This window comes from Mastigoproctus giganteus, chromosome 4 (assembly GCF_048544385.1).
Source record: "Mastigoproctus giganteus isolate SK-2022 chromosome 4, ASM4854438v1, whole genome shotgun sequence".
Taxonomy (NCBI): domain Eukaryota; kingdom Metazoa; phylum Arthropoda; class Arachnida; order Uropygi; family Thelyphonidae; genus Mastigoproctus; species Mastigoproctus giganteus.
Window position 1 is genome coordinate 177,274,311 of NC_143578.1, and position 15,384 is coordinate 177,289,694.

At 39.4% G+C, this 15,384-nt stretch overlaps 1 protein-coding gene across 1 annotated transcript in view; it reads left to right on the plus strand.

The window, feature by feature from the left end:
• Positions 1–6,521: 6,521 nt before the first annotated feature.
• Positions 6,522–15,384, plus strand: part of LOC150087220 (mitochondrial-processing peptidase subunit alpha) — a 147,891-nt gene continuing 139,028 nt past the window's right edge. Inside the window, exon 1 of the mRNA XM_090371085.1 lies at positions 6,522–6,584. Within this exon, the coding sequence (XP_090227211.1) occupies positions 6,532–6,584 (53 nt within the window). The 5' untranslated portion in view covers positions 6,522–6,531. The remainder of the gene's footprint in view (positions 6,585–15,384) is intronic.

Genomic DNA, 15,384 nt, shown 5'->3' on the forward strand with positions numbered 1-15,384 from the left:
CACGCGACCTCCCGTTCAACGTCCTCTACCGTATGACGAAGGCACTTTGGACCCTGCAATGCTATGTGATTCCGATTCGTCTTTGTGCCCCCTACACCCCCTGCAAGTTTGTCGCACTGGTAATGAATCACCCTGTATATATATATATATATATATATATATATGTGATTTCATCTTTCAAAGCTCTCATTTATTCATCTTGAATATTGCGACCAGTTAAAATTTTACAGTTATTTTATTTGTTCACTTGCTTTCAATTTATTCATTTCCATATGCAAGGAAATGAATAAAAGAAAAATGTAGCAAACAAATAAATCCTTACTAATTTTCTTTGATTTCTTAACCAAACGCTTCTGATAATCTGTCTTAGCAATCTAGCCCCCCCCCCCTTTTCCAGGTGCTTGGTTACAGGCTAGTTTGGGCTTACCGTAGGGTTCTGTATCTCGTGGCAATCTAGAATTATTGCATTTCTGTTCAGAGGGGGTATCGAGATATCATCGTAAGTGGGGGGGGGTATGGCGACCAGGCTTTTCAGTTTGTTTGTTTTTTTAGAGCGCATTCGTTCTTTCTCTTTAATTTCAAATTTTAGGTTAAGGGGGCATATGCCACCTCTGAATACGCCCCTCCTTGTATTCCCTGCTAATAAATTTATCAGTTCATCTGACTTTCATTTTGGTCTCAAAGCTGAACAATGTATCGTTTGATACAAAGGGTACTAGGAAAGTTTTGCAATATGACGCAACAATGAATCACAGGAAGCTGCTTGTTGCTGCATGTTGAGACATGTTCATACGTGCATAGTAGCCGCCGCGCCAAGTCGATGGGCTCAGTTATTCATTAGTAGTGAGTGTAAAGTGCTTGCAATGGCATCGTGGTCACGAAATGAGATAAGGATAGTTTTGCGGTATAATTTCGTGCGTGGTTTAACCATAGACCAGTGCTTAGAAGAAATGACTCTTGCACTAGATGATGATTGTCCACATCGTACAACGATATTCAGGTGTTATAGAGAATTCCAAAGGGGAAATTTCATTCTGGAGGATTTGGAGAGGCCGGGAAGGCCACGAACGTCAGTTCCGGAGGAAAACGTTACTGCTGTGAGGAAAATGCTTGACGAAAACAGGCGAGTGACCTACCAACAGATAGAGGATACTTTGGGCCTAAATGCACCAGCAATTCGTTCGATTCTGCAAGATCATTTGCACGTGAAGAAACTTTGTTCTCTCTGGGTGCCACATCAACTGACTGAAAAGCAGATGACACGACGTGTGACTTGGTGCCGGGAGATGTTAAAAAAGTTTGATAAGGGACAATCTCGGTATGTGAACAACATCGTGACAGGTGACGAGACTTGGCTGTACTATTACGATCTGCCGACCAAGGCTCAAAACAAAGTTTGGGTCTTTGATGATGACGACACACCCGTAATTGTCAGAAAATCCCGATCTGTAAAGAAGAAAATGATAGCTGTATTTTTCCAATCGAGTGGAATTGTGGAACGTGTCGTTTTGGACAAGCAGAAGACAGTCACAGCTAAATGGTATACTGAACAATGCCTGCCTAAAGTCATTGGATCTATGAAGAACCTGCGGCCAAAGTCAAGAATGGACACCTGGTACCTCCATCACGATAATGCTCCAGCTCACCACGCCAAAGCCTGCACCGAATATTTGACCACGACAGGACTGAAACTTCTCGAGCACCCTCCCTACAGTCCAGACCTTGCTCCCTGCGACTTTGCACTGTTCCCGCATGTGAAAATGAAGCTAAAAGGGAGGCGGTTTTCCAGTGATGAGGACCTTCTACGGGCTTGGGACAACGAGTGTGCTTTACTCCCTAGTGAAACTTGGCAGAACTGGTTTAAAGATTGGTTTCGGAGGATGGAGAGGTGTATTGAATGTAGAGGAAATTACTTTGAAAAAATTAAATAAACAAAGCTGTATTGCAAAACTTTCCTAGTACCCTTTTGTATAAAGCATGTTATAGCCTATATGATTAACTTCTTGAGTAAATCCCAATTTCGCATTTACGTTCTTTAACGTCAGCTAGTCCCACTGCGTTAATATGTGCAAAGCAGACAGAGCATGCAATCAATGCATAGCACTTATAAAGGAATCTACGTATCAATGTCATATGGCTAGAGACCTCTCTCTCTCTCTCTCTCTCTCTCTCTCTCTCTCTCTCTCTCTCTACCCTTATGTGTAGTACAGTTGGTAGAATCGCCGTCCTCCCAACACCGGATGGAAAAGATTTGAGTTCTATTCCCGTCGATGATGTGGGAATTTTTATGGGCCCTCTTCACAATGTGGCTCAGTTAGTCGGTCTCATGCGAGAGTGGCATGGTTTTTCGTTCAGCAAACATAAAATTGACCTCAGAACAGGCAATTTCCAGACAATGTACATTAACATTAGTAAAAGCATATGATGCAAGAAACAAGCTTATATAGCATCAGTCAAAAAAAAAATAAATAAATTAAAAAACAATAATAATAATATAAAATAAACCGCCTTCCCATTTCACCCAACCATTCACTTCTAATGTTTATCGAGTTCTGTCTTGAACTTAGGTTGCCAACCTTCAGAACAACAGATGGAAGCTTGTTCCAACTATGAACCACGCTCTGGCTAAAGGCGAATTTACGCACATCTATTCTACAATTGTCTTTTCTCCATTTGAATTTATGCCCCCTCAGGTGAGTAATCTGAACAAGAGGAAGAAACCCATTAGCATTAAGCTTGCTCAATTCATTCAAGGCCTTATGCACTTCAATTAGATTAGCTCCCAGGTGCCTAGTCGCAGAAGCTGCAATTTTCAGAACTTAAGCCTTTGTTGGTAACACCAACCCGTTGTTCCACTCACCAATCTCGTTACTCTTCTTTGTACTCGTTCCAGCAGCTCAACATCTTTCCTAAAATGAGGCTTCCAGACCTGTATACAGTACTCAAGGTGTGGCGTGACTATTGCCTTATACAAGGGAACAATCACCCTCTTATCACTGCTAGTAAAATTCCTGTATATCAAGACAACACAAGACATAATGAGCTACTCTTACAGTCTTTTTGCATTGATCAGAAAACTTCATATCTGACTGTACAATTACCCCCTGGTCTTTTTCACTTTCTGTTTCCATAAATGTACCACACAGTTGGTACGTTTCTCTTGGGTTATTGCTACCCATATGCAGTACTTTACATTTGTCAATGTTAAACTTCAGTTGCTACCTCCCAGCCCACCTGCTCAACTTTTCCAGATCCTGATGCAGTAGCGTACTGTCATTATCAACCTTGCCAACCTTAGTATCGTCTGTAGACTTAGGCATTAACCCCCGATATACCTTCATCAATAACATTCAAAAATGCGAAAACAACAATGGGCACAATACCAAACCCTGGGAGACTCCACTACTAACATTAGACCGCAAAGAGCAGTGTCCATTGATAACCACTCTCCGTCTTCTCCCACTTAACCATCGTTTTATCCATTGTACCAACTTTCCCTTAATATCACACTGCTCCAATGTGTATAGTAGTTTTCCATGTGCCACAGTACCAAAAGCTTTCCTAAAATCCAAGTATATGATATCAAAATTATTCTTTGCATCCAATTCCTTTGTGACCACATCATAGTATCCAATCAAATTTGTCAGATAAGACTTTCCCTTAATAAACCCATGCTGTGTCTGAATTACTGCTGTAGTCTTGTCTAGATGATCCTCCATCGCTTCCTTAACCAGTGATTCCATTATTTTCCGTGAAAGAGAAGTTAGACTAACAGGTCTGTAATTACCGGCGTTACCCTTTGTGAATTGGCGACAAATTTGCACACCTCCAGTCCATGGGGATGTTCCAAGGAAACTTTCATAATTATGACTAAGGGTTTGCTTACTTTCTTTGCTGCCTCATTTAATATAACTGTTAGATCCCATCCACCCCAGGTGCCTTCCTTATGTTTAACTTCAACAATTTCTCCTCCGCTTTGCTCTCAATTTTTACAAAATCCTTAACTCCCTCTTAACGTTTGATAAACTTCTGTCATTCCCCTCCTTGAATAACTCCTCATGTGAGAACATAGATCCAAATACTCATTCAGTTTATCTGCTACTTGAGCATGATCATCAACAGTCAAACCATCTATGTTAAGTGCACCAATCTGATTCATCCCTTTCCTTCTAGAGTTTATATAAGTAGAACTCTTTCCAATTTTTCTTTGCATCCCTTGCCAAAGATTCTCGTAATTTGCATTCGCCTGTTTAACCTCCTTTGTGACTTGATTGCAGACTAGCTTAGATTTCCCATAGGCTTCTGTGTCACCTCATAATTTATATACATCCCATTCATTTCTTTTATCTGCCACGAGCCTCTTTAATTCATCTCACATCCATTTAGGCCTAAACCTTTAACAGTATGTCTTAGTTATTATGAAAAAATCTATTACCTTCCATGATTAATTCCCTGAAGGCTTCGTATCTAATTAGAATTCACCGTTGGTATCATTATAAGTTGATCCCAGTGTATAGAATTTAAGAACAGTCCGATAACACTCTTGTCACCTTTACGATAGCAAAAACCCTTCCCCTTACCCCTGACGGTAGTTACACCTTTAAGTAAATCCCACATCAGTACACTGTGATCACTGCCACCTAGTAGTTCCTCTATCTGCAGAATCTTAACGCATGAAGAATCACTGCTGATATTCAGATCAACAGTATAACTCCTTCTGATTGCCTCTCGAACCTGTTGCTGAAGAAACACAATCATCCAGTAAATCCACAAAAGTCTCGCTAGTTTGTGAGTGACCACCCTCTAGGTCCAGTAAATATCTGTAACCATACATGGAGCAATATGCCCTTAATCGCTGGTGCTCCTAAAACCCTACTACAACTTCATTAACCAATGTTCTCGTGGGAAGTGCAGTACACAGTTTCATTTCTCATATGAATTTGAATGAATTCCCCTCGCAGTTGAATATTTCTCATTAAGGAAAAATGGTGCCGTTTTATGAGCTTTCACGCTCTCATTCAAGATTCGATTCGAGTGTCATGTTTAGGAGAGGTGGGGGAATAATGGAGATCTTAAAGGAAGAGTAAAGAATATAAAAATTGTGTTCACGATAGCTCAGGAATGTAATATGGAAGATCAGACACCCTCATAGATAGCAAGGTTGATTTAATCCCCTCCAACCTACGCCGAGTGTACAAAGACTGTCTTCAAATCCCGATGGTGAAGCGAGAAATTATTCTGGGCCTTTTCGCAATGTGGCTCTGTTTTTTGGCCTTTGGCGAGGGTTTCATGGTTTTTTTCTCCTGAAATTTTTTCATCCAGCAAACAAGAAAAAATCGACTAAAGAAGATGTGCTGTTTAGAGACACAAAATATTGACATCTCATTTCCTTAGTTACTTTGACTCTTAATTCACGTTTCAACATTACAAAGACAGGAATAATTGGCCGACCAGTATTACTCCAGTAATTATGGATCCTCTCTCTGTAGTCTTGATTTCTATGGGAAGGTTGTGTGGCTTCTCACTTAAATTGGCTTTGGATTGTATATTATTATTATTAGCAATATGGTGCATGGAAGCCTGAGGCTAATGTTGCACCAGCCAAAAAAAAAAAAAAAAAATCCGTATTACTTTGAGAGAGAGAGAGAGAGAGAGAGAGGAATCACCAAGAAAGCAAGAAAGAGAAGAATGATGATATCCAGCTCAGGACCCTGGGTTTGCCTAGCCCATACTCACCAGATATGAGCCCCTGGGTAATGATGAAGAACTGTATTTTTTTTGGAGGGGGGGATTGATTAATAGGGCTAGTTGTGGCCTGTGTGCATAGTATTTCTTATTAGAGTTATCCTGGAGAACGTCCTCGCAGGTAGCACGTGGTTATATTCATTGTCCTCCCTACACCACGTGGAGAAGTTTTGGTCCAAATCTTGCCAATGACACGAGGAGCTGTTATGAGCCTTTTCTACACCATAGCTGAGTTATTCGATCTCAGGCGAGGATACTCCGGAAATCCTGGGCATTTCGTCCAACAAAATAGCACGCAGTTTTTACGGATATAATACACGAGTGGGTGACTGGCTGCTCGGGTAACAGAGTGGTATCTTCACCGTCCTCCCCACACTGGGTGGAAAAGGCCCGGGTTCGAATCCCGTCGATGACGCAAGGATCTGTAGTGAGCTTTTTTTCCATCCGTGGGTGAGTTAGTCGGTCTGAGGCATAGATAGCAAGGTTTTTTCCCCAGAAACTGGGGTTTTTTCGTCCAGCAAAACAGGCAAATCGACCAGAAAACACACGCAATTCACAATCATGTTACATATATGGGTATATGTAAGAGATTACGGGTGTCCCTAATATAATAATTTGAATTTTTTTTTTTTTTTTTTTTTGTCTTATCGGGTTTTTTGTTCTTGGATTTGAAGGGGTAAATGGTAACCTTAACAACAACCAATAAAAGTTAGTTTATTTTTGATTTTCTAGTTTTTATCAAATTTCTTTTATTTTAGCTCTAAGAGGCGCTTGTGTAGTGGGAAGATGGCGTCTGGTTCTGCTATATTACACATGGCTGTTAGAAATTTATTTGCTGGGTGAGTTAAAGGAATTCTGCTGTGTTTACTTTTAAATTTGAATAGTTATTATTATTTGTTGTTGATAAAATTTCCTCTGTACTAGTGTGTGCAACTTTCGCATATAATCGGGGTGTTTATATATACGTGTGTTGTTTGTCAGAACGTACTTCGAATAGTAAATATTAAAAGCTCAGTAATAAACGCACTAAACAGAAGGAAAATAACGTGTATGGGACATCTGATGAGATGAGAATGACACCCAGAAACTATTAATGGAAGGAAAAGCAGCAGTAAATTAAGGATGAGGAAGTTCCAGACTGATGGACCATGCTGATGTTCGAAGAACTTGCATGATTGACTGAGAGGATGGAGGTCCTTGGTATTCAAATTAAGGAAAGGAATGTTTATCTACAGAAACAATCTGAAAATATGAATTCAGAATGGGTTGCCGAGTTAATGAATTCCTCAAAGTGATGATCATCGAACCAATTTTTATCAGCAGAATCATTAATAGTGTGTCATAGTAATGTGTAACACATTATAAATAGGCATTTCCCCCCCCCCCCCTTCACTGAACACAACCAAAAATCCTAGATGAATCCTTGTTCACTTTTATATATTATACCTAGTAGTATGTCTTAATAATGGCAAATAATGCAAGAAAGCAAGCTTACACAGCCAAAAAAAAAAATAAATAAATAAACATCTCCATTTTAACTATTGATTTCTACAACAACAGATGAAAATATGTTCTAGCAATCAACCAACTTCAACCAAATGTTGGCTGAAGACAAACTTCCAGACATCTATTCTGCATCCATCACTCCTCAGTTTGAATTTATTTACCCCCCCCCCCTCTGTCATGTGCATAGCCTGAGCAAGAGGAAGAATCCCAGCAGCATTGAGTTTGCCCAAGCCATTCAGTGCTTTAACACCTCAAACAGATCACCTTGCAGGTGCTTAGTCTCTAGATGCTTCAGTTTGCAGAAATAAGCTTTTTTTTCGTAAGAGCATCCCTTTATTCTAATCACCAATTCTGTTTCCCTTCTCTATACCAATTCCAGCAATTCTACATCCTTCCTAAAATGAGGCCTCCAGACGTGTATGCACTACAGGCTTGACCATTGCCTTATACACTGGGATAATCACCTCCTTATCCCTTTTAGCAAACAAAATTCTTTGTATATATTGAAAAAACCCCAGGCTGTCCTGGCTGCCTGTCTGCACTGCTCAGAGAACTTCATATTAGACCGTACAATTACCCTCAGGTCCTTTTCATTTTCCACCACATGAGTGTAATACCACACAGTTGATACATTACATTGGGATTACTGCTACATTTGACGAATGCAGTACCTTGCATTTGTCAAATGTTTAATTTCAATTGCCATTTCTCAGCCCACCTGCTTAATTTTTCTAGATCTTGTTGCAGCAGCATACCTTCATTACTGTCATTAATCACCCTGCCAACCTATGTATCATCTGCAAACTTCGACATTAAGCCTGATATACCCTCATCAGTATCATTAATAAATACATAAGACAACAATGGGCTCAGCACTGTACCATGTGAGACTCCTAATAACATTATCCCCAAAGAGCAACTTCCATTGATAACCACATTGTCTTCTCCCACTCAACCATCCCTTCATCCATAGTAGTAACTTACCATTAATGCCACACTGCTCCAATTTGTATAGCAGTATATTATGTACAACAGTATCAAAAGCTTATCAAAAATCCAAGTATATGATATCAAAATTATTTTTTGCATCCAGTTCCTTTGTGACCGCATCGTAGTCTCCAATCAAATTGGTCAGACAAGATCGCCCCTTGATAAACTGATGCATTGACTGAAGTATAACTGCACTTGTGTCTAGATGGTAGTGCATTACTTCTATAACCAGTGACTCCTTTATTTTCCCTGGAACAGAAGTTAAACTAACAAGTCTGTAAGTCCCCACGTCACTCTTTAATGCCCCTTTGTGAATTGGGGTTAGATTTGCGCATCTCCAGTCTGCAGGATTCCCCTGAATCCAAAGATGTTCTCATAATTATGGCTAAAGGTTTTCTTTTCTCCTTTGATGCCTCCCTAAATATAATTGGATAGATTTCATCCACCCCAGGTGCCTTTTTTATGTTTGATTTCAACAATTTCTTTTTCACTTTTCTCTGAATTATCGCAAAATCGTTTGGCTCCCTGTTAAGTGTTTGATAAACTTCTGGCATCTCCCCCCCCTGCCCTAAAGAATTCCTCATGTGTGAATGTAGATGCAAAATGCCTATTCAACCTGAGCAGGATCACCAACATTTAAATTATCAACATCAATTGGACCAATGTGATTCTACTCCTTCCTTCCTTTGTTAATTTTTTGTCTCTGGCAAAGATTTCCTTTTCTTGGCATTCTTTGTCTCTGACCTCTTGTAATCTGCCTTGGCTTTGCTAACCCTCTTTGTGACTTGACTGTAGATTAGTTTATATCTACCATAGGCTTCTGTATCATCTGATAATTTATATGCATCCCATGCATATTTCTTCTGTCATGTGTCTTAAAAGTTAATCTGACATTAATTTGAGTCTAAGCCCTGAACTATATTTCTTAGTTGGTGTGAAAAGCGTAGTCGCTTCTATGATTATTTCCTTAAAATCTTCCCATTTAAAATTTGTTGTTGGTCTCACCGTATCGATTTTAAAATTGTGTGAGACACTGTGGTTTCCTTTATGGAAGTAACATTCCTTCCACAGGAAGTGAACAGGTAGTTGGGGTGCTAAACATCTGCTTCCTCTGCTTTTTGGTAACAAAAAAAAAGCAACATCTCCAAAGAACAGTTGTATGGATCAGTTACCAATGTGACAAATGCTGCATTGATTAATTGGGTCATAAATTTGGTATCCAAAATTGATGCCCAGTGGGCAGAAGTTGCTTTCTGTAGTATTAATTAAGAGCACAGCTTTTTTTAACAGATAAATACCAGTTAATACACCCACAATAGAAATTACCCACAAGTAACATGACTGTTTTAAAATCATGATTAAGCATATTGTGTGTGTCACCTCCGTAGCCAGGTGGGAAGGAGCAGCAGTGCATAGCGCACGCTTCTTGATTAGACCGGGGTTCGAGCCCGTCACCACCAAATACGGAGGATGCGGAAAGGTCAGGGAATGACCACCGCATATCCCGGAGCAATATGGCCTTAGTTGCTAATGCTCCTAAAAACCAAATAACAACAACAACAACAACAAGCATATTGTATTACGACAATCAGTACATTTCCATTGTAGAGCACCACAGGAGTAGATTTGTTGTTGGATTTTAGATGTATCAGTGAATCATACCATATTATGGCCATTGTGTATTATGTCTGTACAAGTGTTTGGTCATTGGCTTGATTTGCATGTTGTGCTGGCCGAAAACAACCTAGAGTAATTTACAGTGTTTGGAGGATCCTTACTCCCTCCACATGAGATCAGTTATCTACAGCCCCAATTGAAGAGGGCTTTAGAAATTCCTTCAGGCTCTGACAGCACTTGAGTCCACCTCCCCAAATAAATATCAACTGGCAAACCCACTATACAGGCAGTTCTCGCTTTACGAGTTTTTGCTTTATGAGTTCAATTAATTGCAAAAAATGAATGTTAAACATTCATAATACCGCATTCCAAACCACGTGCGTAGCTATACAATACAGTGTACCCCACTTTACGATAATAATCAGTTCCACAGATACCATCGTATTGTTAAAATATCGTAATGTGAACCCAATAATACATTGTTTTTCACTGAAATGAATTGGTAATTTGTTTCTAGATCTCAGAAGTTGAAATTTTTGCTGTATAACTAAGCTATTTATCTCTATAAAATGTCATTTTTAAGGTCAAAAGCATGACCTTAAGCCCATATAAAAGGTCGTGAGCGTGGTTTGTAAATTATATTAGTTACCACCAATTCACATCGTTAAAATGCACTACACTTACATCGTTAAAATGCACTACACTTTCATCGTTATCAAATGTTCCATTATAAGAATCAATTTTGAATGGCTTTGTGATATTTTTCTAAAGCACATTTCTGGAGGTCACTACCATAAAACACTAAAAACAATTTGCACTTTCCGGTTTATTCGGCTTTTCTGTTACTGCAAGCAATTATAAACGGGTAGTAAACTCTATCTTCTTGCATTTGCGAAAATACCGATAGCTGGAATTGTGTGCTTTTTTACGTTATTATGGTGAAATGTGTTTCCCCTTTACTGAAATATTCAATCGTATAAAAAAAATCAATAAAATTTCAAAATCTTCTCTTCATTCCTTTTTTTTTAAGCTTCGTAAACTTGTTACTCCACGTGAATCGTGTTAGTTGCAATTTCTGTGTGCCGCTAAAAATGCTTATGCATGCAATCGTGAAATTTATAATTAAAAGAGAAGGTTATGTTGGAAACAAATGCCTCTTGAAACATTTCTAAAGAAGACGACTCCTTGTGCAACAAACCAACGAGTGCCGAGCCAATAATGAGTGATCAACGAGTGTGCATTTAGTCGATGATGATGATGAAGAATACACATTTGTAAGTCTTAAATAATTTCTCTATTATTATAATTTGCTTGATTTGACAGGCTACCTTTTCATTTCTTTCAATAAATCAATCATTGTTTAAACATAAACTAATTAGGTAACTAATTTCATTGTTGAGAACGTAACTCCTATTTTTAACCTTATGTCTATGGGAAATAAATTCTCGCTTTACAAGCGTGCCGTGCTAGGAACGAATTAACTTGTAAAGTCGAGAACTACCTATACTATCATGCAGAACATAGGAGGAGGATGTTTAAGAAGCTTAGATTATCCAGAGAAGCCAAGGAACCAACATAAAAAAAAGGATCTGGAGGACCTAATCCCCTTCAGGAACATCTACGGCCCTCTTATGAAGTTCTAGTTAACAGGACCTTTCCATTTAACTGTATGTGCATCAGCAGTTCCAGTAATAGCAGTGTAGGCCGTTAGCGACAAACAGTATTAAGAATTTTTTGTTTTTATTTTCAATAACCTATATCTGCACCAAATCCAAAATTTATTCATGTACCAGCTGTTATGGTAGGCTCCGTGAGTAGTTATTCTCAGTGTATCTATTTGCTGAGCTTCTGTCTATCATTGACAGAACCTTATGATCAATTCTACGCAGCTTGTCTTTATTGCTCAGAGTAATTTTTAATATTGTATATTTACTTCTAGATCTTTTTTCCTTATTAACTAATTTAGGTTTGATGCTATCAAAATATTTTATTCTAGGATTACTTCTATATAAATAGAATTCCTTGTATTTCTCTGTGTTAACTGCAGTTGCCAAATTTTGGCCCATCTACCTAGTTTATTTAGATCTTGAAGTAGCATATCTATATTAATGCCATTTACTTATTGCCCACTTATCGTGCTTATGTGTCTATTGTGTATATAAAATAAATTTCATATTTGTGCTTTAATATGATCATAGAGGAAGTAACAATTTCAATGTAACTGTTTATTGCTGATCTATTAGCAATGGGCGTGCATATGTGGAAACGTAGAGATCCTGTGATACTGCAACAGGATCTAGAAAATTTGGGCATATGGGTTGAGAAGTGGCAACTGAAGTTTAACATTGACAAATGCAAAGTAATGCATATGGGTAGAAGTAACCCCAGAGGAACATACCAACTGTGTAGTACTACACTTAGTACTACACAGTTGAAAATGAAATCATTTTCTGTCAGATATGAAGTTTTCTGAGCAATGCAGACAGGCTGCCAGAGCAGGTTATGCAGTATTGTCAATGATATATAGGAATTTTGCTAGCAAGGAAAAGGAGGTGATTATTCCTTTGTATAAGGCAGTGGTTGGGCCACGCCTTGAGTACTGCGTACGGGTCTGGAGGCCTCATTTTAGGAAAGATGTAGAGTTGATTGACCTTGTACAGAGAAGGGCAACAAGATTGGTGAGGGGAACAAAGGGGTCCTCTTAACAAGAAAGTAGTAGTAGTAGTAGTAACAGTGGCATGTGATGCAAGAAAGCAACTGTATGAGCTTATGCAGCATCAGCCAAAAAAAAAAAAAAAAAAATTCACACGATCATTCCCTCTAAATGTTTGTTCAGTTCCTCCTTAAATTTATTTAACCTATCAACTTCCACAACGACAGGTGGCAGTTTGTTCCAGCGATCAAACACCCGCTGACCAAAGGCAAACTTCTGCACATCTATTCTACATCTGTCTTTCCTCAATTTGAATTTATGCCCCCTTAGGTTCATAATCTAAACAAGTGGAAGAATCCCATCAGAATTCAGCATGCTCAACCCATTCAAGGCCTTATACACCTCAATCAGAGATCACCTTGCAGATGCCTAGTCTCCAGCTGCTGCAATTTGCAGAACTTAAGCCTCTCTTGGTAAGAGGATCCCTTCATTCCCCTCACCGATCTTGTTGCCCTTCTCTGTACATGCTCAAGCAAATCTACATCCTTCCTAAAATGAGGCCTCTATACCTGTACGCAGTACTCAAGGTGTAGCCTGACCATTACCTTATACAGAGGGAAAATAACCTCCTTTTCCCTGTTAGCAAAATTCCTGTATATCATTGACAAAACCCCATGACCTGTCCCGGCAGCCTGTCTGCATTGCTCAGAAAACTTCATATCTGACTGCACAGTTACTCCCAGGTCTTTTTCATTTTCTACCAACTTAAGTGTAGTTACACACAGTTAGTCTGTTCCTCTGAGGTTCCTCAATGTTAAACTTCAGTTGCCACTTCTCATCCCATCTTCCCAAATTTTCTGATAATAAAGGCTTAAGTTCTGCAAATTGCAGCAGCTGTAGACTAGGTACCTGCAATGTGATCTGATTGAGGTGTTTAACGGCTTGAATGGGTTGAGCATGCTGAATTCTGATGGGATTCTTTTGCTTGCTCAGATTACGAACCTGTGGGGGAGGGGGGCATAAATGCAATTTGAGGAAAGATAGTTGTAGAATAGATGTGTGGAAATTTGCTTTTAGCCATTGGGTGGTTAATTGCTGGAACAAACTTCCATCTGTAGGAGACCGGCAGAATTACTTAACAAGTACAGGTCACTGTTGAACAAAAGCTGAGAATTAGGGTTGAATTTGAAAGTGTCTGCAATTCTGCCCAAACACGATAGGAGGGAGTATACGATGAGAGCCTTGTCGATCAATTCGGCCCTGGAAAGATTGTGCAAGGCTCAAGGGGTAGAATTTTTTTCAGCCTGGACTGTACTTGTTAACAGGAGAGATTGCTTCTACAGGGATGGGATACACTTAAATAGAAAGGGTGCAAGAATATTTGCTGATGCTATCGAGGCAGTGTTAGGTGGGTCGGAAAACTGCTAGCTTGGGGGGAGACAAAGACCAATAGATTGACAGTAGCCACTGGCAGAGGTGAAAGAGATTCTTGCACTGCTTCTATTAGAATGAGCAGAAGCCTGAAAAACAAGATGCATGGTATTTCAGAGACTGCTGGGAGCCATTGCGGTACAAATAAACACATGGGTTGTGTTAGGGTAGCTAAGAATAGAAACAGGTGCAGGTATACTTGCGTGTACACCAATGCTAGGAGTTTAGTAAATAAATTTGATGAATTTGAGGTATTGCTCAAAACATCAAAGGCAGATATTGTTGGGATATCAGAGACGTGGTGTCACACAGATATAAGGGATGCAGAACTGCAATTTGGGGAGTACAACGTCTACAGAAAGGATAGACAGGATAGGAAGGGGGGAGGGGTTATGCTATTAGTTAAGAAACACATAAAAACCAAGGAAGTGAAGCCAGTCGACATCGCTGGACAGTGCAGTGTTGAGTCAGTTTGGTGTGACATAAGCATTGGGAGATCAAAATTGAGAGTAGGAGTGTGCTATAGGCCTAATGACTCTGATGAGTATAATAAGGAACTGTACAGGGAAATAGAGTGGGCCAGTAAATCAGAGAGTCTTATAATGGGAGATTTTAATTTCCCAGATATTGACTGGAATTTGGGGGCTGGTTACCCACACACTAGCAGGGCTTTTGTGGATTTATTGGATGATTGTTTTCTACATCAGCATGTTCAGGAGGCAACTAGAGGGAGTAATACTCTTGATTTGATTATCAGCAGTGATTCTTCATGCATTAAGAACCTGAAGATAAATGAACCACTAGGTGGCAGTGATCACAGTGTGCTGAAGTGGGATTTACTGAAAGAGGTAACTACCATTAGGGGTAAAGGGAAGGGTTATTGCTTCCGTAAAGGCGACTACGATGGACTGAGACAGTATTTAAATTCTATACAGTGGGACCAACTGATGATGTTACCAACAGCAAATTCAAAATGGGAAGCATTCAAAGAACATATCTTGGAAGCTACTAGGCTTTACATACCAACTAAGAAATATTGTTCAAGGTTTAGGCCAAAATGGATGTCAGATGAACTAATGAGGCATATGGCAGAGAAGAAAAATGCATGGGATACTTACAAATTAACACATGACACAGAAGCCTATGATAGATACAAGTTGATATGCAACCAAGTTACAAAGGAGGTTAGGCAGGCGAAGGCAGATTACGAGAAATCCTTGGCAAGGGATGCAAAGAAAAACAGCAAAGAGTTCTTTACTTATGTAAACTCTAGAAGAAAGGGGATGAATCAGATTGGTCCATTTGATATTGATGGGTCAACTGTTGATGATCCTGCTCAGGTAGCTAACAAACTAAATGAATATTTTGCATCGACATTCACACATGAGGAGTTATTCAGCAAGGGGAATGCCAGAAGTGTATTCAACTCTAGCAGTAACTTC